The following is a 26,515-nucleotide window of genomic DNA, read 5'->3' as shown; positions in this document are numbered from 1 at the left end:
TGAGTAACAAATTTGACTCACAATTTCCTCATTTATGAATTGAGGTTTTATTTCATGTCACAAAAATTTTGGGAAGATAATATAATGTACAAATGCTTAAAAAAAGTTATAACTTTAAATGAAGCTATAAAATAATATTCCATGTTGTGTGTAAGCTGTTTTTGTTTTGTTAGATTGCCTTAGCAATTATAAGAACTCTCCCAGCTCTTTAGCCTGTGTGATTATTTAAAACAGAAATTATCATTAAGATAAACAGAAAAATCAGCTGAGTTTGGTATGGAAGAAACAATAATGTGCTCAATTTTAATCACTGACAAGTTTCAAATGACAACATAAAATTCAAGTACAATATCTAGTGATGTATGTGAAATGTTTTGGAAAGTATAATGAATAAGAGTGATGACAATAATGAAAAAGAATATAAAGACACTACAGAACAGAATATAAACAGTGAAAAGAAAAAAAAAAGATAAAAGTTTTGTGAAATCTCTCCATAAGAGTTTCATAGTTGTTTATTATAAAGTATAACAGTAATACTTTGGCTCTATCATTGTCTTAAGTAAACATGAACTTAATCACTGGAAAATGTGTTAATACATAGCAACATCGATTTCCTGGGATCTTTTAAATTTAATGTATTAGAAGTAAAATTTAATGCTTTTTATTATTTTGTTGCCTAGATCTGCCAAAGGATTAATTTAAACTCCAGGAAAGAAGACTGAATGTTATTTAAACTGTGTCCTGGAATGTTGTGGCCATTTCTGAACAACAGAAAGATTAATGAAGTGTTACTCAAATAGACAATCATGTATAAAATTACCCAAATTTATACATCTAAATTTGATTTAATCAAATGTATGTATCTCAGATTTCAAAAAACTAATTCATCAGTTATATTATTTCTGTATAGTATTGGAAAGGAATGTAAACTTGTGAAACTTGCTAAGTTACATGTTTCCAAAATAAAATATCAAATAAAAAGTTTTAGATAAAATGACTCCTTAAGATTATTTATATTTTGTCAGCATGCTGAAAATTAGAACTACTACTACTCCTAATAACAATGCTTATGAAATTGTCTTAAATGTAAAAAAAAAATAATACTCTATAACACACCTGGGAGACAATAGTCAAAATATTTATAGTGAGATATCAAAGCCTGGTGGTCCACACTGCTTCTCAGTAGGCTAATTTTCATACTTTCTTTTTTATGCTGTAAATCTTTCTTTTCATAAGTGAAACTTCTTGTCCTACCGCCTAGAACAATGAATAATTAATCTATATCCTTTTTTAATAGCCAAAGACAGTGAGCATCCCTAAAGCTCCATAACTTCTCTAAATATCTTCATTTCCTTGAACCAATCTTAAGAAAATAACTTTCAGTACTGATTATTCAGTCTGGTCAAACTGCTTTCTGTTGTGGCCTTTCAAGACATAGTAACCATAAATGGGCACAATACTGCTGATATGGTTTAAGCAAGTAAGGCTGCTGCCAAAACAGTAATATGTAGAGCCCATTGGCACCCCCATAATTTATAAAATTTAAAATAGGCACGAGAACCACCATATTGGCAACAGTCCATTGACGTTTTACTCTCAGATGCAAAAATCATACTTAAGTTATAAACATCAAATGTACTGTTAGAAAATGTCTAGAATGAAATGCGTTACTGGTGAAAAGATATTTTTTAAAATCATGATAAAATTTAATAATCATTAACGAACACGTTGCACAGTGAATTAGGAGACAAACTTGGCAGTCAGGTTAACAATGTTGAGCAGAAAAATCAGTGACAAACTTTACTTGTCTATAAAATGGAAATCATAATAATGACCCAAAGATATATGAGAATTGAAAAGTGAAATCTTCCCGCATTGCAGGTTGATTCTTTACCATCTGAGCCACAAGGGAAGCCCAAGAATACTGGAGTGGGTAACCTATCCCTTCTCCAGCAGAACTTCCCAACACACCAAGGAATCCAACTGGGATCTCCTGCATTGCAGGCGGATTCTTTAGCAACTGGGCTTCCCTTGTGGCTCAGCTGGTAAAGAATCCGCCTGCGATGCAAGAGACCTGGGTTCGATCCCTGGGTTGGGAAGATCCCCTGGAGAAGGGAAAAGCTACCGGCTGCAGTATTCTGGCCTAGAGAATTCCATGCAGTGTACAGCCCATGAGGTCGCAGAGTCGGACAGGACTGAGCGACTTTCACTTTCAGTTTCTTTACCAACTGAGCTATGAAGGAAGCCCATTATAGGGATTAAATGATCTTACATATGTAAAAGAATTTGCTAACTGAAATCTAATAAATCCCAATAGATGGTAACAATTATTAACACTTTAATATACTGAAAATTGTATTTGCATTAATGTGTGAGAATGTGTATAAGTGTGGTGTGTAACTACTCCAAACGAGAAAAATATTTATCAGAATCCAATGGAGGAATTAAAATCAGAAAGGCCAGAGACAAAAATTCAAAACCATCAATCAGTTATCTTTTGCTACCTTGTTTCTCTAATCAGACTTAAGCCTCTGCTAAACACAAGGTTTCAACAACCTTGACAATTAAACTATTTTAAATAAAATTCAAGATGACAAGGGAGAAGAGGAGGAGAAAACAAAAAAAGGCTAGCTTGAAAGAATTTCAGGTTGGGGAGCAAAACTTGGGTTCCTATGAAAAGCATCAGCAGATCTTTAATGCAGCCATTAAAAGTCTTCTGGTCAAAGAGTTATTGGACAAAGTACTTGAGTTAACAACTAAACAATTAAACATAAACTACTATATCATTGAAACACAGGAGCAGTCAGACTCAAAAACTTAAGAAAATGTTTTTAGTGGTTGAGGTTAATCAGAGTCCCACATTCCCTTAAAAGGCCAGTTGTATAGATTAGAACTCTACTAGGCTTTTAGAGTGAAAACAGATAAGAAATAAATTTTAGAGACTGTAGTCGTTCAACATTTTAAAGACCAATTAATCATTAATTTGCTAATGTTTGATATAATTTGCATGGCCATCTCAAAAAATACAGCCATGTAGGTTTCCAAAGAGTGCAAAACGTAAAGTTCATTAATAATCACATAATTTTTCAACTCTAAAAGGGATTTAAGTGACTCACTTATTGGCAACAGTACACTGAGGTTTGATTCTCTAATGTAAAATCTTAGTTAGGTTGCAAATACCAAATGCTATTGTTAAAAGTCTCCTGTGTGAAGTAGATTGGTGAATACACGTCAAAAAAAATCATGATCAAACCTGGCACTTTTGTTGACAGACTTTGTAGTGAGGTCGAAGGTGTAATTAGGCCAGAAAATTACTTTCTCACTACTAAAATTGTTCCCTTCAGGTCTTGAGTTATCAGTCCAGAAAATTTCATTAAACACTAAATTCAGTTTAAGACAACTGTCAAAATTAAGCAGAGGTGAGTCAAGTCAAGGTCCTAATATTCAAATCTTTCATTTGGATTTGAGAGTCAATGTAAAATAAAAACTGCTATCTATTCTTTTTTCTATCAAGACTCAACTTTTTTGAAAATTTCAGAAACAACTTGTTTTTTTCCCTTTGAAAAACAAGAAGTAGAATAACAAAATAAATGTAGAATTTGAAATGCTTAAAAGGCATAAATTGTTGAAATTGTTTCTACTTCCTATTCATTGAGATCTTAATATGAAACCGGTAAAAATCCAAGTGCTCACAAGTATTATAAATACAACTCAAAGAGAAAAAAAAGAATCCAAAACTGAGATTTTGAGGACTGATAAAATTTGAAATGATACCAATGATGAAACTGTGATTCCACCATATTTGCTTTAAAACAATCCTGAGATAGTATACTATGTTTGTAAACAATTGGTTCACCACATTTTGAAAAATAGCAAGATATAGGCCATTCTGGTAAATATTAATATTCAGTATACAAGTGAGCAAGGACTCAGTTTTTATAAACAAAAAGAAAATATGTTACATGACACGGCGGAATTACAAGTAACATAATTTCTTATTTTTCCAAAATGAGGCAATAATAGCTTAATAATTGAATATCTGAAATATAGCTCTGACTATTTTGTCAATTATATCAAATGTGTTAGTGTTCAATAAACTATAATGAAAAGTATTTTTCTAATTCTTGGAACCAAAGAACCTACACTGAACTTCCCTTGGAGGCCAACTGTTACAATGCCTCAACTAAATAATACAACAATTGCACAAATAAGTAATAACATAGAGATTTACTATTAATGAGGGATGGGGCAAGTGAAAACCCAAAGAGTAAACAATTAATAAAGGTTTAGGAATTTTCTTCAATTACTTAGGGTAAAATAGCATGATTCTGCCTTAATAAATAATACTACACTATGCTTGACTATTCATAAAGTTCAGAAATAATTCTAAAGCAGGAAACAATTGTAAGTCAGTTAGCATTACATTATGCAGCAAAGTGCAATTTTTTAAATAAAAAAGGCTTGATAGACTTTTCCATGAACACTTAATAAAAGGATAGCAATGTTAGAATTAAAATTCAAACACAGTGGCTTATAAAGCAATTAAGCATGATTATAATTCTAAAATTTAATTTTTTACATCACTCATTCTATTCTTTTGCTACCTCTATACCAAGCCTCCAAATCAAAGCACTGAACATATCAGCTATTTAAAATATAACTAATTTAAAATAAGTTAGGCCTGGTGTGCTGTGATTCATGGGGTCGCGGAGAGTCGGACACGACTGAGCGACTGAACTGACTGAAGCTTCTACCAATATTAAACTAGTGGTTAGAATACCTACAATACAAGAATACGATTTATCTGTCAAATATATGAAGTTGTGGTGTGAGTTTTTCAAATTAAGATTAAACATGTTAATACAAACTTAAAGCATTCTTCAAGAATTTGACTCCATTATCTTAAAAACTCTTTCATTTTGATTCATCCCGTTTCAATTCTACTCAAAGTATAAATGGCCTCTAAGGTGGATAATGTGTTCCTTAGAATGGATTACACAGTAATAAGAGGGTCTATAATTACCCTTCTTTGAGTCCAATCCTCAAGTGAGGCCTTCTCTTCAACTTAAACAAATCATTTAAACCACTGGTGCCTTAGTTAACTTGTATGTAAAATGGGATAAGCAAGACCTTTTTCATAGTTTGTTATGAGAAATAAATTAATCTTTAGATGTTAGCAGATTTTCTACTATGTTAATAGTTACTGAATAAATGGTTCCATTCCCTCCTATTTTAACCAATTAACGATATTGATTGATGAAAATATTTTAATTTAACAGTTTTACTAGATATCATGCTAGCAACTGAACAGCGTGGAGAAAAGTATAGACATAGCTACTGTTTCTACATATAAAAGTGCTTGAATTTGTTCAGCAAAATTATACACGTATCTGATAAATTGGTTTCATTTCTTTCGATTGGATAGTGTGTATAGACAAAGTTTTAGAGTAAATAAATGATACAACTGTGAGAATATCTATAGGACATATAACATGTACCATCTAGATTAACTCAAGGAAAAATTTTGAAACAAATCTCAAATATTTTCACTTACAAAAATATTCTCTTTCTGTGTTTTTCATCTGCAATATGGCCATGGCTTTTCTAAGCCACATGATTAAGACTATAAATTTGAAAAAGTTTTCAAAAATGTTTTCTAGAAATTAAAGTTCTTTTTGAATGTATTCGTAGGGTTTCCAAATATATTACTTAAGAAATGTACATTGTCTTTAAGAAAGTCATGCTTACAGAGGAAATAAGAAATCAGTTAAAAATATAATGATTATTAATGAAAAGATAGCATAAAATACGTCAAAATAATGAAGTACCAAACATGCTAGTTAATGTGGTGTTTTAGGAGCAAAACTAAGTGAGATTAAGTTAAAAATGAGGCAGCTGCTAATGGTAGATTCTAGGTACAGATTTTTTTCACATAGCATAGCATAAATATTTACTCATGAAAGACTATAACTCAAACTATTTTCAACAATATTTTGTGAGAAGAAAATGAAGAGAAAAACAGAAGCACACTCAATTCTTAACATAGCTAAGATCTCACTTTAAATCTCTCTGATTCTTACAGATAAAAGAAACATGAACAAATAATGGTAGCCCATGTCACATTTGTTTAACTATAATCCTGAAATTTAAGACATTAATGCCTAGGGACCCCCGAAGCAATATATTTCCTTGAATTCAGGCCAAGAACAACAATGGTCTAGGCAAAATTAACTGGATGGACAGTTAACACTTTCAAGGAAAACAAAGATTACTATTAAGAGGATAGAATAGTGACCATTTTTCTGATCAATTTAAACAATATCAAAAAAGCAATCTGCCTATTTCTTTAAAATATCAATACTGGTATTTGGGAGAAGTGTACATTTATAAAATGCCTACCTTCTAATAGTCCTCGCTCATTGATACATATAGTATTTTATTAGAGATGATTGATGTGAAGCTCACTGTAATTTCAAAAATTCATAGAATATTATTATGTCATGAAATCCATGCCGAGAAAGCAATTGCCGTTATAAATCAAAAAGACAACTCATATGGACAGGTCATATGGTAACGGGTTCTTCTTGGAATGGTATCCTTAAATGTAATTTATTCAATAAGTAACTTAAAGGTTAGGTATGATGAGATGAATCTCATTCTCAAATAACTCCAAAATATTGTTATATTCTAAAAGGAAAGAGATCAATTTTCTTGGAATTTAGAGATACTTGCATTTATATGCCTTTGAATTAACATGGTTCTGGGTAATTCTTCTGAAGTGTTTTTACCCTAATATAATCCCCTGGAAAGATTTCATTAAGCAGTATAAGATAATAAATAATACAAAAGACATTTACAGCTTTAATACGTGAGTGAAGGTTTCTAATAGGACAGACTCTGAAAACCTTCACAATGCCACATTTTCACACTTAGAAATAGTTTTCAACTAGATGTTTTAATGGGGAAGAATGACTTAAAAATTTACTTCCATGGAATAACATTTCACCAGAAGGATTAAACATGCCATTGACTTTAACTATTAAATATTATACATGCTTAGAGAGAATCTTGACAATTTAGCATCACTTTTTTGAGTCTAACCCCACATAGTCATTTATAATCTCAAAACCCTTTGGAAGAGACAAAGATTCTTACATTCTTTTCAATGCTTAAAAACTTCACACTGTTCGTTTAAGTCATATCCTTACATCCCACGAGGCAAAGTCAAATCATTAGAAAATACATATTTGGAAAAATAGTCTCTCCACATATATTTGCATTTATTAAATGAAAGCTAATGGGAATATGTTTGATGGAGTGACATTCCATCAAAGGATTTGATGTTAGGAGGCATTTCAGTGAATTACAATTCTAAATATCATAATGATCAAAAAGTAATCATTAACATGAGAAGATTATATCAGGAGAAAAATATTTTATTTGAGCTAACTGCAAGATACAAAAGCAATTTTTTAAAAAACAGGAGATGCTTACAATCCAATTCCATAAATAAAGGAAAGGATATATCATCCCCAGAACTTATGTGTTCAAACTGATAAAGAACTGGTATTCTATTTGGAACAAGGCAAATGTCTTGTTTTGAGAATCGTAATAAGACCAAATCTCAAATGACATCTTGCTATATAAGACTTTTCAAATTGTTTGTGATACATTAGTTCATCACAAAGTCCTATCAAGTAGGAGATAAGGCAGATATTGATGTTTGGTTTGAACATGATAAAGCATTTCAGAAGGCAGTTCCATATAGGAAAATAACCAGTAAACTGGAGTCACAAAATTTGAATTGGAAACTATCTATCTCTAGCACATAATAGTGAAACTCTGGACAAGTCTCTTAGTATTTTTTTCCCTCTTTTCTAAAATGATGTTTTATGTCCTAGTATCAACCCTGTGGGGTTTCCTAGGTGGCTCAGTGGGTGAAGAAATCTGCCTGGAATGCAGGAGACTTAGGAAACGCGGGTCTGATCCCTCAGTTGGGAAGATCCCCTAGAGGAGGGCAAGGAAACCCACTCTAGTATTCTTGCCTGGAGAACCCCATAGAAAGAGAAGCCTGGGGGCTACAGTCCACAGAGCTGTAAGGAGCTGGATATGACTGAAGCGATTGAACATGCACACATACATCTATCTTGTAATTATTGAGGCCAGGTAGTGTTAGCCAAGGCCACATTGATAGAAGTGATGAGGAAGAGAATAAAAACCAGGCTTTTCAGTTCCAAGTTAGGAATTACATCACAGCATCATGTTGTTTTAAAAAAACATGCATGTCTTTAGAGAAAACTATAGCCTACTAATTCTATTATAAAATCAGTGACGATAAAAGGATCAAATCCATTTTGGTGTTCTCTAGGAATCTGGTTTATGGTAACTTTAGTTAAAATGTGAAATGGCACAAAAGTAGATCTGGAAATAGTTTAATCTGCTGTACATATCCTTAGCCGTATATCAACAAGTGAACATGATAAAGTGCTCTCACATTAATTATACTGACTACTTCCTTAATGAAGTGCAAAAGTGTTTGCGTAATCTGATTCAATTTATTGAATTAGGTTACAGTTTTATCATTTTGAAAACTAGCTTATTGTTTACTTTACAGTATATGTCAATTTATTCCCAACAATTAATAGTACAGCATACAGCTGAAATCAATTGAAAGCAATCTTCATTTTTAAGGTCTACTAGCATTTGTGGTGTGCATATTTCAAAGAGCAATATATGACAGTTTGAACATATATTATAACAGTAGCAATGGTATTTCATATCCATAAGGCTTATTCTGCCACAAACAAAAATTTATTTTAAAAGCCCTGAAAATAAACTTGTAATAACAAAATTTTAGTGTTAACTAATTCTACCAGGATTATCTAGAGAGCACATTACATGAATTTGAATAAACTGCCAAACTAAAACTTCTACACCTAAGCTATACATCTTTTTAAAGTTATCAGTTTTATTCTTAAATCCAAAGGAATGATAGTCTGCAATAAAAATCAGTAACACTTGGATCAGCCTGTTTAATTACATTAATACTACTTTATCTTTGCCGAGCTTCATCATTTACAGAATACTGTTATAAATTGTGTCATTTGACATTCATGGCAATTTAATGAGAAAATAATTTTGAGATAAAAAGATTCTTTATACATGAAAAAATAAAGGATCAAAATACTTGACTGGTTCAATTATTATACATTTTAACAGTTGATTGTTGGAAGTATTCCACAAATTTCAAGAATTGACAGGGAACTATATTCAATACGCTGAGATAAACCATGATGGAAAAGAACATAATAAAGTATATGTATATATATACATTTATATATATATATGTATCACTGAAACACGTTGCTACACAGCAGAAATCAATACAACCCTATAAATCAACTATGCTTCAATAATAATAAAACTGACACCTCTCTTGGAGACTTTATTTTTTATAGTGGAAAGTCAAATCAAATTAATTTATAGCAAAGTTCAGGGTCTTTCATTTAAATCCCTTTAAGAATTCATGTCTTTCTGTTATCAATTCTGATGATCTTTATTGGTTAAAATAATATTTTTGACCCTTCATTCCAAATCCTACCATGGCTAAAAATATTGTCTTATATAATATTTAATGATTGTCATTTTATCCTATTACTAATCTTACAGGTATGGACCCCTTCACAGAGTACTCATAAAAGAAGGACAAAGAGAACAAAGGAGCATAAAATATCCAAAATTTTCTTTTAATTGGAAAAAATGTATTTGTGAGCCTACAGTCACAGTCTTGCCCATTAGTTAACCAATCCATCCATGAATACCAGGGTCAGAAACAGTATGATAGTTTATAAACATGAAACATTCTTCTCAAAAGTAATGTTTAAAAACCATCTCAAAAATTATGAAAGAATACGACTATAAAACCTTGAAGGATGGGGTTAAAAGGATGGATGTCTTTTAACCAGAAAAGCACCATACAAAGTTTAGAATAATAATTCAAAGTAAAATAAAATAGAATCATCCAATTTTATAATTCTGTACTGTGAACAATATGGCCAATAAAAAGTAATTAAATATATGTACTATAGCTAACTTTTCATCCCACTTTCCTATTAAACCCTTCTGTCAAAAGGAAAAGTTAATGTTTTAAGAGTAATAAACTTCACTTTTAGATAGTCCTCCTTGTAGCAAGACTCTTTCTTATGGAATAAAATGTCAGTTCAGTTCCGTTCAGTTCAGTCGCTCAGTCGTGTCCGACTCTTTGAAACCCCATGAATCACAGCACGCCAGGCCTCCCTGTTCATCACCAACTCCCGGAGTTCACTCAAACTCATGTCCACAGAGTCGGTGATGCCATCCAGCCATCTCATTCTCTGTCGTCCCCGTCTCCTCCCGCCCCCAATCCCTCCCAGCATCAGAGTCTTTTCCAGTGAGTCAACTCTTTGCATGAGGAGGCCAAAGTATTGGAGTTTCAGCTTTAGCACCAGTCCTTCCAATGAACACGCAGGATTGATCTCCTTTAGAATGGACTGGTTGGATCTCCTCGCAGTCCAAGGGACTCTCAAGATGTAGACATCCATAATTATTGTTCATCAGTAGATTTCCGTCCTTGAAAGAGCACAATCTACTCTATCATTCACTTCAGACCCTCTGTAACTCTTCTTAAGACTAAACATTACCATCATTTCCCAAACCCTATCATCTAGGCTATTCTCTTAATGATCAGAGTTTGTCAATGTCCTTCTAAAGACTGTGGTGCCATGACTGAGCATAACATTCCAGATGTCATCTGATGTGCAGAGTAAAACTATGTTGCTTCTCTTTCTCCAGACTTTATATCCCTAACCATCAAGCTTAGGTGTCTAGCACTTCCAGAATTTTTATCACAACACTGGTTTATATAGCTGCACAAACAAATAAAATCATTCAGTGATTTTCATTTAGAATGTTTTCAAATCAGGTCTTAGGTTCATTTACAACTACAGCAATAATGCTTTGGGAAAATGAATTCAGGTTTTAATAATATAGTTATTTTTCTGACCTTTGCCAACTTTATTTGCAATGTCTGGTCCTGTCAACACTTGCAATTAGCAATTCTATTCTTTACTAAGAAGAGGATAAAAGTTGCAAAACATACCTCAGTATGCATGGAGAAAATACATAGAAATTTCAACACAGAATTTAAATCTTTAATAACAAAGCTAGAACATTTCATTAAGGAAATAAATTGAAGTTTGGATTAGCCAAGGGGAGAAAAGCCTACCAAAGACAGAGAAGGAAACTAAACAAAGAATTCCCTTTATCTTTTATAGCTTTTGTTCTATAGTATCTTTAGGAATACTCAAAATATATCTATAACAGATTAAGTTGTTTTTCCTAAATGAATATTATTTAATATATTCATCACTTCTCTTGATTGAAAAAGTGAAAGTGAAGAAGGTTTTACTTAGCGGCTCAGACAGTAAAGAATCTACCTTCAATGCAGGAAAGTGAAAGTGAAGTCGCTCAGTCGTGTCCTACTCTTTGCGACCCCGTGGACTGTAGCCTACCAGGCTCCTCCGTCCCTGGGATTCTCCAGGCAAGAGTACTGGAGTGGGTTACCATTTCCTTCTCCAGGGGAATTTTCCCAACCCAGGGATCGAAACCGGGTCTCCCTCATTGAAGGTAGACACTTTAACCTCTGAGCCACAATGCAGGAGACCAGGGTTAATCCTTGTGACAGGAAGATCCCCTGAAGGAGATGGCTACCCACTCCAGTATTCTTGTCTGGATAATTCCATGGACGGAGGAACCCGGTGAGCTATATAGTCCATGCGGCTATAAAGATTCTTCGGTTATTTATTTTCTGAATGAACCACTCCAGTATTCTTGCCTGGAGAATCCCATGGATGGAGAAGCCTGGTAGGCTACAGTCCACGGGGTCGCAAAGAGTCGGACACGACTGAGCGACTGAATGGAATGGAATGGAATGTATTTCTCACTTCTCTTGGCTAAGGAAGGAGCCATGTGTGCGTGCTCAGTCGTATCTGACTCTTTGACTCTATGGACTGTAGCCCACCAGGCTGTCCATAGGATTCTCCAGGCAAGAATACTGGAGTGGGTTGCAATTTCCTACTCCACGGGATCTTCCTGACCCAGGAATTGAACCCACATCTCCTGTGTCTCCTGCTTTGGGAAGTAGATTCTTTACCACTCCATCATCTGAGAAGTCTAGAGAAGGAAAAAAAGATAGTAATAGCACCTCCTGCTGGTCAATAAATTAAAGCAAGCAGTAAAAGAGAGACCTTGCAGGAGACAGGAACCTGGTTCCTGGCGTTGCAAAGAGTCAGACAGGACTGAGCACGCAGGTAGGCGCTAAAAGACAACAAGTGACATGTTGTATAAATGAGGGACTAGAATATTGTATGAGAATCCCACAAATAAAAAGATAATCCACAAAGCTCTGGCTAAATCCACACACCATCCACTAGCATAATCAAAAATTGACCCTTAAAATCTGATTTGCTTTTCTCAATGTAAATAAATCTCTCTTCTGTCACAGGAGACATCATATTACTCAAAAAAGAAGCAAATAATATCTTGCAATTAGTCAGTTAAGTATATTAGCAACTTCATTACTACAAATCTGCTGAGAGAGAAATTTAAGTAGATTATAACTCTGAGTATGGACCAGTGTAGGCATAGGAGACCACAGAACTCAATAGAAATTTGGAAGAGGGAAACAAATTAGGGAGGAAAGGACTGTAATTTTCTTCTAAATTAAGTAGATGAGAGGCCTGTCCAGAAGTCTAGTAATATGTGATTATTCAATTAAATCTTTAATAACAATCTTTACTTAAGAACTTTGAAAATATTTTAATTTCTATGCTAGTAATAACCAGGACATATAATAATTTGACTGAAATGCTTGATAATAATATATACCACATATTTAATAAAGTAAATATATTTATTATCTAGTCTTTCACACCAATGCAATATTTACATTTAGTTATGAGCTACATATTATTCACATATGTATTAAATTAGTTGTATATTAAGACACTGTGGGTATATTTATATATATGCAGGAAATTTAAAGACTAGTATATTCTATGTTATCATTCTATTCCTGAAAATATTGCTCCTTTAGAACATCAATTTAGAAATATTAATTTCATCGATTACTGTTGATATTGCCTAAATGTAGACATCACAAGCCACAAACAAACAGATAATGCACTCCATTTACCTAGTATACCTCCATCAGGCCCTAGACTCTGCATCTTTAATCTGGAGCCTAACTGTACTTAATTGGATTTTATAAACTACATTATAACACCAATGTTGAAATTTGTAACTCTGAGGTTTAATCATGTCTCACAGAAATCCCTTGATAAACATATATTAGCCATATTTCCTGAACAAATACTTATGTTGAATATCTGCTTTGTGGCAAGCAGTACTCTACACAATGGCATACTGTGGCAAACAATCACCAAAATCCATTGGTATGGATAACTTCCACACCACATTTGGGGCCGTCTTAATATCTCAACCAGGAACTTTCTGGGTGTGGAAGGCTGACAAGGATCCCAGTTATGCTCACATTTTTTAACCTGTGAATGCCTCCTTAAGAGGAGACTCTTTGGAGATATGATGACACTGCTGATTTTGAGATGGGGAGTTGATTTTGGATAATCTGATGTGTCCTAAATACATTCACAAGTCCGAAATACATTCACAAGTATCCTTTCAAGAGAAGCAAAAGGAGATTTACACACACACAGATACACACAGAGACACACACACAAGAATAGGTGGAAATTATGGTCACAAGCCAATGGAAGCTGGAGTCTCCAGAAGCTCAAAAAGGCAAGGAAACAGGTGCTCCCAAAGAGATTCCAGAGGGAGTGTGGCCCCACCAATAGCTTGAGTCGGACCTGTGGTGCTTGATTTTGAACTTCTCTAAAATTGTGATAGAATTAATTTTTTATTTATTGTAGTCACAATATAAGTGGTAATTTGTTACAGCAACCACAGGAAACTAACAGAGTGTTCAGTACAAGTTTTAAAATTAAACAAATTATGTGATGAATTTCAAATTTAGGTTAAAGCACTCACTTGTGTCCGACTCTTGCAACCCCATGCACTTCTCCAGGAGTTCATGGGATTCTCCAGGCCAAAATAGTAGAGTGGGTAGCCTTTCCCTTCTCCAGGGGATCTTCCCAACCCAGGGACCAAACCCAGATCTCCCGCATTGCAGGCTGATTCTTCACCAGCTGAGCCATCATTTTGGGAAGCCCCAAAATACTGGAGTGGGTAGCCTATACCTTCTCCAACGGATCTTCCTGACCCAGGATTTGAACCAGTTCTTCTGCATTGCAGGCTGATTCTTTACCAACTGAGCTATCAGCCTTCCAAAAAGGAAAAAGAAGATAAATTACTTTCTCTTCAATAAAAATTTAAAGGGAAAAATACTTGAAATTCTGGTAGCTCAGTGATAAAGAAATGCCTGCCAATGCAAGAGATCTGAGTTCGGATCCCTGGGTTGGGAAGAACCCATAAAGAAGAAAATGGCAACCCATGGCAGTATTCTTGCCTTTATTATCCCATGGACAGAGGAGCCTGGCAGGCTGCTTGAATCCATGGGGTCTCAACAGAGTCAGATAGGATATAGCTACTAAACAGCAACAACAAACAGCATGCTTCAGATACTGATAGGTCAAATGTATTACTTTCAAAATATCCAATGATTAAGTTTCACAAGTATTTCCTACATACAGATGTATAAAAATACATACTTATTCATACTGCATAAACATTAATGTCTTAAATGTTTTGTATCATATTTATTCTTTGAGTAAGGCATTCAAAAGATTTTTATGTTTAAATTATTAGTGAAGATGATCGACTCATTTGTGACTGTTTTACTTGTTATTCTTACTTGGGAGTCTCTCCAGGGAATACAATGCATTTGTTATGATAAAGTTCTCAGTATGGAAAACACATTTCCACATAATGAATTTTTCCCTTGCAAGTTGAAATGCTTAATGAATTTAAAATATTACAAATGTTGATACTATAAAAAAAAACCAAACAGGTAGTTTGGATGTTGTTGCCAGTTAGTTGGTAAAATTTAGAAAGAAAAATAAAGCCTATAAACTTTGAAAACGTCTTTCAATTATAAATCCACATGAGAATACTTTTCTACTATTTTTTTAAGATGAAACTATTTCAACAGAATTGACTCTTGCTAATAGTGCCTTGCTGCTGCTGCTGCTAAGTCGATTCAGTTGTGTCCGACTCTGTGTGACCCCACAGACGGAAGCCCACCAGGCTCCCCCGTCCCTGGGATTCTCCAGGCAAGAACACTGGAGTGGGTTGCCATTTCCTTCTCCAGTGCATGAAAGGGAAAAGTGAAAGTGAAGTCGCTCAGTCGTCTCCGACTCTTCTCAACTCCATGGACTGCAGCCTACCAGGCTCCTCCACCCATGGGATTTTCCAGGCAAGAGTACTGGAGTGGGGTGCCACTGCCTTCTCCCTAGCATCGTATTATTTCCACAATAGTAAAACTGCATTTATAGATTCTTACTTTTTAAGTATAGTGCATGTGTGTTTACAATTGCTTTTTTTTTATCTTGATCGTGTATTGATTATTTGTCACAGTGACGGAAATGATGTGTCTAAGAAGCAAAAAAAAAAAAAAAATCATTCATTCATTCAACTTGAATGTATTTGGAAAAAATACGTAATGGATAACTTTTTTAATGAAAAAGGCAAATATTTGAGAATCACTGAGTTATTTCTTAATACTTAAATGAAAATTGTGTTTCAAAACTAGTTTGCATTCTGCCCTAAAGATAAAATCAAGAAGTTCGCCAAATACGCTATCTCAAATTGCACTCCTGGCACAGGAGGGGAGTATTTAGAATTCCTAAATGAATCTTTCCTTAATTGTAAAATACACATGATTCTATAAAAAGTATAAATGTTCCTGAAATTCTGTTGCTAGGATGAATTTATTTCAAACTGGTATTTATTATCAAAAATGATTTATGATATGTGCTCAGTCCAAATAAATGCAGAGAGCACTACAGGAGGTGTTGTGTTGTGGGACTCTACAAAGAGCCTTCTTTCTTTCATAAACTTCCACTTCTCGTTGCTATGGCACCCAGTGACAACCTTAAATTTAGAAATTATCACCATCTGCCCACGCCTCCTTCTAAGGTTACACACAAGCCCACTTGAACAACCAAAATAGCAAACAAAAACTCCATAAGCAATTTTAAAGTTTTTCTTTTCAAATTATAGATACCTAAGTAAATAATCCTAGGGCTGGGAACACACTTTTTAAAAATACAGTCTTTTTTTTAGAAAAGCAAATTCTTTAAGGAAAGATTATAACTGAACTACAGTGTTCAGTTGTTGAAAAGAAAAATGAGAAAATGATTAGAAGCAAATTGACAGATTTTTATAAATTATCCAAATAAATAAACTTTTGTCAAGGACCAATTCAGGCAACCTTGAAGATGGATCCCTATCTTTTATGCTTTTCAAATGTTAATATTGGAGTACAAAAGTACAGGTCAATATTTATATGCAGTCGACTCGAGAGTCCCATGGACTGCAAGGAGATCCAACCAATCCATTCTAAAGATCAATCCTGGGTGTTCATTGGAAGGACTGATGCTAAAGCTGAAACTCCAATACTTTGGCCACCTCGTGCGACGAGTTGACTCACTGGAAAAGACTCTGATGCTGGGAGGGATTGGGGGCGGGAGGAGACGGGGACAACAGAGAATGAGATGGCTGGATGGCATCACTGACTCGATGGACATGAGTTTGAATGAACTCCGGGAGTTGGTGATGGACAGGGAGGCCTGGCGTGCTGTGATTCATGGGGTCACAAAGAGTTGGACATGATTGAGCGACTGAACTGAACGGAACTGAACTGAATGATGTAATCTTACAAAGGATTTGAGATTTGACAGTGAGTTGTCTTCTTTGTTCTTTTGAGGTCTATATGTTTTTGTACTTGTTTTGCTAGTTTTAGAACAATGATTTCCAAATCATTAAAAGATATTGATAAAACTGTTGTGCATTCTAAGTGGCTTCAATTCTATCCAACTCTTTGTGGCACTATGGACTGCAGCCTACCAGGCTCCTCTGTCCATGGGATTCTCCAGGCAAGGATACTAGAGTGGGTTGCCATGACCAACCCAAGGATCAAACCCACATCTCTTACATCTCTTGTATTGGCAGGCGGGATTTTTATCACTTGCACCACCTAGGAAGCCCTGATATAACTATAGATTCCTGGGAAAAAGATGTTTGAAACTCCAAACTCACAGGTCAAAAATATAGAGAAATAGCCTTAAACTACTTTGCTTAATGTGAAAAAAAAAAAAAAAGAAACTTGATACACAGTTTTTTCAATGTTTCAAGAAATAACATATTTTATCTTTCCCATTTTGGGAAAAAATAGCATTTTACTTTTAAAGAAAGTAACAAATATAAATAAACTTCTGGGACAAAAAGTCTATATATCCATATTGAATCATATTCCCCCAGTACACTAAATACTCTTAGGGAGAAAAGTGTTACATGCTTTTGTGAAATATATCATATCTTTACAATGATTAAATTTCCAGCTAATGTTTTAAGATAGCATAAACATTCTCTAGGAGTTTAAGATATTATTCTGTAGTCTAAAATCTAGAGACTTCTCCATCTAGAAAAACTTTATGTAAAAAGAGGAATCATAAGAATATATTAAGAGAGCATGATTCATGAGCAACAGTCAAACTTCTGGCAGCTTCAAATCTTTGGCCCAATGTCCAAAATTTGAATTAAGTGAATTGGGCAACAATGAGTCAAGGCTATGGTTTTTCCAGTGGTCATGTATGGATGTGAGAGTTGGACTGTGAAAAAAGTTGAGTGCCAAAGAATTGATGTTTCTGAACTGTGGTGCTGGAGAAGACTCAAGAGTCCCTTGGACTGCAAAGGAGATCCAACCAGTCCATTCTAGAGGAGATCAATCCTGGGTGTTCATTGGAAGGACTGATGCTGAAGCTGAAACTGCAATTCTTTGGCCACCTCATGCGACGAGTTGACTCACTGGAAAAGACTCTGATGCTGGGAAGGATTGGGGGCGGGAGGAGAAGGGGACAACAGAGAATGAGATGGCTGGATGGCATCACCAACTCGATGGAGGTGAGTTTGAGTGAACTCCGGGAGTTGGTGGTGGACAGGGAGGCCTGGCATGCTGTGATTCATGGGGTCGCAAAGAGTCGGACACGACTGAGCGACTGAACTGAACTGAACTGAGCTCACAAGACTTGTTTTAAAGCCATTCCCTGGGCTCTATAGAGTATTAAACTATCTACAACCACTTCTTCAAATTCAGTCTACTCTCCTGGTAAGTCTCCATTTCCTCATCCTTCTCTGGAATATGACTCTTAAGGTTTGTTTCAATGTAATAGCTCAAGAGAAATCTTAACTTCTGGACTCACAACATATTTGGAAGAACAAAAGTTTTTTTAAAAAGCACATAAAATGTATGAAATGGTCCTGCTTCAAAAATGAAATGTTGAGTCAAGTTAAAATTACCTTCAGTATCTGTGTTCACCAAGTCAGAAAAGTGTGTAGGATATTTCAGAAAGCAATCTATCAAAAATGACTTAATATTTTGATTTTGAGCTTTGGCTTATGATCTTCAGTTGTTTCGAAACTTCACTTACCCCAAAGTTACTTGATGGTCTTAACTCTGGAAGATGCTGCTATACTTAGATCCTGATGATATCATCTTACCATCTCTTAGGTGGTGAAGTATTTATTGTTTTCACCTTAAAACACTGGTAGGCAATTTGGAACTAGATCTTCCCTATTTCAATATGAAAACAATCTAGAATACTTTTCACCCCAAATATAACTGATTAGTTAGAACCAACACAAACTTATCAAATACAAAATAATGATTATTAAAATGATTATTTTTAAAGCCCCAGACATACTCATTGAAAAGTCAAAGACTCTTTCTTCTAGCACACCTGAGTCTTTCAATCATAAAACATAAAAAGCTAAGATTTTCTTTCTACCTTGTCTGCACAGTACCAACCCCCTTTCCCAAAATTTGCAAATCAGAAAATTTTATTTAGTTAAATAAAATGGTCAGCCTTAACAAAATGCTACCTATTTCATTCCTAAATATCAAATTTGGAATTACAATTTCAGGCAATAGGATTCAGTCACTTGTGAATCATGACCTAAATTAACGAACAGGAATGATGATTCATGCTTTGTAATTGGGTTTTTTTCAGATATTGATTTCATTTTTCTGTTTCTCAATTTTTCACCTGCAAGTTCAGTTCAGTTCAGTTCAGTCACTCAGTCGTGTCCGACTCTCCGCGACCCCATGAAGGCCTCCCTGTCCATCACCAACTCCCGGAGTACACTCAAACTCATGTCCACAGAGTTGGTGATGTCATCCAGCCACCTCATTCTCTGTCGTCCCTGTCTCCTCCCGCCCCCAACCTTTCCCAGCATCAGAGTCTTTTCCAGTGAGTCAACTCGTCGCATGAGGTGGCCAAAGTATTGCAGTTTCAGCTTTAGCATCAGTCCTTCCAATGAACACCCAGGATTGATCTCCTTTAGAATGGACTAAGTATTAGCATAAAAATATAACTCTTCATTGGAAAGTGAATCATTTACTTTTAAGAACCTTTGGTATTTTATTTAAAAAATGTAACTACATAAAATGAATAAATAACTTAAATTCAACTCAGTGGATGTTTGATAATTGTTCATAAAAGTGAACAAACTGTTCAGACCCTGTCACAAAAGTAAAGGTACGTTAAAAGAGCCATTCCTTCCAAGGAGCTTTCAATGCAGTATGGAATGTGAAATAAGACACCCATGATTATATCACAGCCTAGAGAAAGACAAGTGTTACAATAGAAAAAGAAAATAATGGTATTCAGAGAAAAAAAATGAAGACTTTCTCCTGATCTTGCTAGATTCTCTTTCCTGTCCCAGTTACTGTTAAATGACACTTACATATTTATAAGTCTGTCTCCTCAACAAATTTTCATGACTGCAAGAATAAATAAATACTATATTCTATATAATAATAATTTCATTATGACTATTAGTTTAATTTGTTCTGTTTCTGGATGAAACTTAAAAAGTGAGCAGACATGTGTAAGTAAATAAAAGAATTAACGAACACATTCAGGTGATGAAAATCAAATGAGCTATTTTTGCATGCAGTACATTATTAAAGTTGTTTATGACATAGAGCTTATTTGGTCAAGAGTATTCTTTTACTTGCACATTGAAAAAATTCTATTAATAAACATCTTTCAGATGTTTCTAATAGAAATAGTTTAGGAAAAAATAGGAGATATTTCTATTTGACAAAGTTATGGTCTTTTGTTTGGATGCATGTTAATCTAGTTTGGAGTTTTTATGCAATGAAACATAAGCTTAGAATCCAGAGATCTGGGTTTGACTAGCCACTGACAGTGATCAGCTGATTGACCTTGGGAAAGTCATTGATTCTGTCTGAGCTAGGGATAATAATTTGTTATTTGATATTGGCAAGAGAATTAATTAGAATAAACCCTAGAACTGTGTGCAATTAAACTTCTTTCATTTTATTTTAAATAAGGACATGATGATAATCATAATGCAGTTTTGAAATAAATTCTCATCAGTAACATGGTCTTAGTGTGAGCAAAATATAGCTGATGAGTGTAAACATCTGTGTAAACACAGGTATACATGAAAGCAATGGTGTTGGCTGATTTTGGGTATTTTAGGCGCCAGTCAGTAGCACTCTTACCTGTTGGTGGGATTATCCCAGGAGACATAAGGCCCGGGACAGAATGTGGCATGATATGGGAGTTCTCTGGGGAGGTGACACTTTGAGTCCTCTTAGGGGGCCTTCCAGGTCTTGAACTGAAACAAACAAACAAAAAATTTTTACAATTAAGCTGTTGTCTTACACATCATTTCAAAGTTGTTTCAAGTGGTAACATGGACTGTAAATAAATTTGTTTCAAGGACGGTTGCTTTTGCAGTTAGATGTAATAGACTTCCATCACTAATTAGATTACATGCTGAATTCATTTTCTTCATTGAAGATCAGCCACTCTTGATGCATAATTCATAGCCTGCACCTCGTTACCTGCTTCTTCATATTAATATCTATACACAGTTTGAATTGCCTCGTTTGCATATGCTAAAGTTCTGCATGCAGCCTTCAGCACGAAAATTATGCACTAACTTGTAATAATTATTACAGTCAGCCTGCTATTGATTTATGAGACTTTTAAAAACCAAATATGTGTAGTACTTGTAATGAATGATATTTTAAGGTTCTTCAGGAAATTAAAAGGCAATGGCTGCCTAAGGAAATGTTCTGCTTGTTTGATTTAATACTACAGTTAGCTGGGAGGTGGAATGAAAGAGTGATTCAGACCTATAGCACATTTTTCGATGATATGTTTTATTACTTCGCACTGCTAGCCTGATATCTAGATGATAAATGACAATACATATCTAATGTGTGAAAAGGTCTTGCAATTTCTTTATTTTTTGTCATTTAAAAGATAAGTCAAGTTATCATTTAACCCTTATTCTATTTAAATGAAGAGCCCCACTAGGTTGCCTTACTTTAAATATACTAAAAATTATATTGGAAATGCTTAGGATTATTTGTAGGACATCATTAAGAAATGGCCAGAGTAGCATCTTATATCTGACTTTAGAATAATTAAAAATCCTTTGTGGTTTTGTTTTAATAGTACTTCTCTTTCACTTGCCTGATTTACAAGCATAATTTTTAAAATTATCAAAGCAGAAAGTGAAAAGGATGTACATATTCACCATTCTTGTATAAGGAAAATGTGAAGAATATAATATCAGCAAGTTTTGAAAAATACATAATTAGCATTATGTTTCCACTGTCTGCCTCTGTATCATGAATGTACATTTATGAAAGGCTTTTCCGTCAGTTATCTGGCCAATATGTGCCAAGATATATCAAAACCTCCAGATGCATCCTTCATAAGTTAACATTTCCATGTAAGCCTCAACTGAGATCCTTTGCCTTGTCAGAAGATTCAAAGATCCTATCTCTATTATTTAGTGTAAGTAATATATGTAGTCATTTAACAAATATTGAATTTGCTCTTTTCAAAGCAGTGCACTGTGGGGGCTAATTTGGGAGAACGGGTTCTTAGTCTTCAAGAGCTTATACTCTTGTCAAGCGGGACAAATCTGGTGCATAAAGAACTAGGATGCAAATTCAAATGTGCTGTGTCCTAAGCAAGTTGCAGTCTGAACATCAATGTGGAAAAGCTGGATAATGATAGATAACTCCCTGTTGGAATTAAGATTTCATGGCGCTGGGAGATTAGAAGAGAATTCTGAATGATGAGTTGGACATGGAGAGAAAAAGAACAGAAGAAATCACACTCCAATGGGAATGTGAGAAAAGAATGGAAACCTGAAAATGTGTGAATGTACAAGATTTTTTTTCCAGTAAGTTGAAACAGGTCAAATAAAATGAGCGACAGAAATCTATACTGTAGACTACTGCCTAGGGTCAGATCCTGGAGGACTTTGAACCAAGAGCAAGTAGATTGTGTATCTGTTTAGGTAGGTAACCAATAAGGACACTGTCCTGTGAATACTGTAACATCTCTCTGGCTACTTATTCTTTGTAATTACTCTTCATCCTCAGTTGATTCTCTAACATATATTATTAGCCTAGAGCCCACCAAGAGTGCTCTGCTAGTCTCCATTCTCCCTGAGTGATTTCTTCTATTAACATTACTGATATGATAAGGAATAACAGCTAAATCTTATCTACAGCCTGAATCTTTCTCCTGGGATTCACAGGGATTAATGCCTGTCTACTGGAAATCCCTGCTTATGTTCTATAATAATTTAAGATTCAGTTTGTCCATATTTGAACTCAGCATCTTCTCCATTAAAACCTACTTTTCCATGGTTAATCAAAATGGCATCTAATTGACTAAGCCAAAAATCCAGGACTCAGCTGTGTCTTTCCCTTTCTTTGTACACTCAAATATTATCCCATTGAAGATATCGCTCTATGCCCACACCTGTATTCCAGATCTATCCCTCCTTTCTTATTTGATCTACTGTCACAGCTCTTTCAAGACCTACCCTCAGCTTTGCCCCATGCTAGAGCTGAAAGTGAAGTCTAGATATCTCTCCATACTGATTTTGGAAGGATTTTTTTTTTAATCATGTTTTTCAACCGCTTAAAGGCATCAGTGACTTCCCAGGTGACACAGTGGTAAAGAATCTGCCTGCCAAAGCAGGAAGCACAAGAGACACGAGTTCAATCCCTAGATCAGGAAGATCCCCTGGAGTAGAAAATGGCAACCCACTCTAGTATTCTTATCTGGAAAATTCTATGGAGAGAGGAGCCTGGCAGGCGACAGACCACAGAGTCACAAAGAGTTGAGCATGACTGAGCAACTGAGCACACACACACACACAAAGAAACCAACAGTTTCCTGTAGCATTGACACTCCTTAGCACGGTAACAAGGCCTTTCAGTACTTAGCCCTGGTCTACATTTCCAATCTCATCCTTTACTTCCTACATTCATTGCTTATATTTGGCCTTAATGAATTTATTATCAGTGTCCTATGTTGCTTTGGACTCCTAATATACTACCTCTATACAAGTCACTGTCTTTACCATCTAAGACTTATTACATCAACCCATCCTCAGCCCTATTTTACTGACTAAACATTCATCATCCTTCTTAACAATGCCTCTAATGAGTATTCCTTCTATGCACTATGATGGTTCATGAGGAATAATTCTATTTTAGCCTTTTCTGCACCGACTGGAGAATCCCAGGGACGGCGGAGCCTCGTCGGCTGCCTTCTATGAGGTCGCACAGAGTCGGACACGACTGAAGCGACTTAGCAGCTGCAGCACCGACTATAGTAATCTGCTTATTTATTTCACTCCCAAGACTGTATGGTAGAAAGTGTTTTGTTTTGTTTTGTTTTTTTTTTTGGCCTTTAAAATACCTCAGTGCCTGGCTCACTGTATGTATTTAAATAAATTTTAATTCAATTTGTTAAAACTTTCACCGCAATTCTTCAAATTCCTCACCAATTCCAGTAGTCTCCAAGATTCCAGGAAATGAAAAGTGAGATGCAAAATAAATTTGGGATTCTGAGTCTAAAGATGCTAAATATACATCTGAAGCTCAGAGAAAAATAAGTATCAAGAGAACTCAAACAAGATGCCATGAAAAAAGTGTCAAAGGAAAAGGAAGTTAAGATTTGAAAGTTTTAGTTCTTGAATTTGTTTTGCTTTTAAAGAAGATGAAACTGTTTAGCAGTACTTTATTATTCAGGCCACAGGAGCTGTCTTCACAGCCCTCACTCAGGAAGTAGAAGTCAGGCTACTAAGTAGGAACCCTTTATTTCACACTGTGATTAGAAGAGACCCAGTGGGCTCTTTTTACCCTAGATACCTTCTGCCCAATCTATCAAGTTGCCTCCAATCTCACCAATTGAGATTTACTGCTTTTAGACTTGAAGATTTAAGATCTTTTAAAGTCTTCCATTAAAATGCAAATATCTTTGGTGGTGGTGACACCCTAAAGCCATCCAAACACACTCTACTAGGGATGACTCTACAATGAGGTGAGAGCAATCTTGAGATACCTTTGTAAATAATAGGGGAGGGGGCAAAAACTCCAAGGAAAGATTTCCAAGGAAAGACACATCATTTATCCTTTACCCCAAGAACAAGAAGAAGCTCTTCTTGGAATTATACAAGACTTCTTGGTTGCTGGGGAAGTTAGGTTTATTGATTAACAAGATTTTCCTCTATCCCTCATGACCTACAGTTAAGTCTCCTCATTGACAGGCTTGGTGTATTACCTTTACTGCACTCTTGATCACTAACTGCTAGAGGGTTTAAGTCTAGAAAATCTAGGAAGATAACTTAATCATAAAATACTTAGATATTTTAAATTACTTTCAAGACAGATTTAGGGAACTTCCAGGAGAAACTGTGTAGTGCAGTGCTCAGAAACATGGGTTATACTGTCTGGATAGATCTCACTTTAATTAGTAGTTCCAACCTATTTACTAGAAGGTGTGACCTTGATCAAGCCACATAACTTTTCTGAATATCTGACTAAATCAAGATTTTTTTTTTAAAGAACCTGTTTGTTTTGTTAGAAATAAGTTATTCTTGGAAAGAAAAACAATAACTTCACTGAAAAGAAGAATGAAACTATTAGCAAAGGCACTTCTTCAGGGAATGATCAATTGCCTCAACAGCAGACACCTTCAAGCCTCCTTACTACACCAATAACCCAGCTCTACCCCCAGAGTATCCGAGCAGCTGAACTCTCCCAGTTCTAATCAAAGCAGAAGACCTCAGTTAAATAAATTATTACCCTTAATAGCTTGACTGAAATCAAAATTTATGACTTTGGTAATTGTTTTTGCCAGCTTCATACATGAGCCCTGGTGCAGCCTTTAGTATTTTCACCTACTTGCGTTAAAAGAGTGGAGTAATCACTTAGAGATGACTGCACTTAGTATATCACTTACCTAGGAATCTACTCAGGCTTATAGTTTCCTGCAGTTCCACAGAAATCAAAAAGATTTGTTTCCAGAAAGATCACTGAGTGGATGTCTCTCCTTTGTCTCCATCATTAAATCAGTCTCAGGCTAATCTCCGTCTCTCTCCCCTAACTGTACTACTCCTGTTGCTATTGCTGCTAAGTAGCTTCAGTCGTGTCTGACTCTGTGTGACCCCATAGACAGCAGCCCACCAGGCTCCCCCGTCCCTGGGATTCAACAGACAAGAACAGTGGAGTGGGTTGACATTTCCTTCTCCAATGCATGAAAGTAAAAAGTGAAAGTGAAGTCGCTCAGTCGTGTCCGACCCTAACTGTACAGTGGTTATCAACTCTTCCACTTAGTGTGCTTATTCAGTATGAAGTAAAAATCCAACTTAACTCAAAGAGACTAAGTCCATCAAAATACTGAGAGATATCTGAAATGTTGGAGGGTGCTTGACAGATAGTGCAACCCCTAACCTCCTCCACAAGCATCATCTTCTGCTAACCTCTTCAGTAGTTCTTGGGAAATTAAGTTCAACTCTCCTCCTGAGACTGGAGCAGAGAAACCCATGAAATCCAGAAACAGACTGTGATAGCTATAAATCGGAAAATGCAAAAGTCACTGCTCAGCAGAAATTTAGGTTCCAAATCCTACCTATTAAGAGAAAGGCAAGAAGGATGCTATTCAATCATACAATTCCTTCCTCCATGTATTTAAAAGACAGGAGCTACTGTACAACAAGCAATTGGATAGACATAAAAGTTATGAGAATAAAGACCCCCGTTTCTTTGAGACAGAATATAAAATTAAATAGCCTATGGGATAACAATGAAGAAGAAAAATACACAGCAGCCAGTGAGCACTGATTTTAGTCTTGGGACACAACAAGCATT

The 26,515-nt window shown here is 35.2% G+C and overlaps 1 protein-coding gene across 2 annotated transcripts in view; it reads right to left on the bottom strand.

Moving 5' to 3' along the window:
- DACH1 (dachshund family transcription factor 1) overlaps positions 1-26,515 on the bottom strand; it is a 477,975-nt gene that overhangs the window by 256,052 nt on the left and 195,408 nt on the right. For both annotated transcript variants that reach the window (XM_055426443.2, XM_088842679.1), the window contains exon 2: positions 20,825-20,940. In XM_055426443.2, coding sequence (XP_055282418.2) covers positions 20,825-20,940 — 116 coding nt within the window. The remainder of the gene's footprint in view (positions 1-20,824; positions 20,941-26,515) is intronic.

This window comes from Moschus berezovskii, chromosome 13 (genome assembly GCF_049115385.1).
Source record: "Moschus berezovskii isolate FMDL1 chromosome 13, NW_MosBer_1.0, whole genome shotgun sequence".
NCBI lineage: Eukaryota > Metazoa > Chordata > Mammalia > Artiodactyla > Moschidae > Moschus > Moschus berezovskii.
Note: the sequence above shows the minus strand (reverse complement) of the source record. Positions and strands in the feature narration are given on the sequence as shown.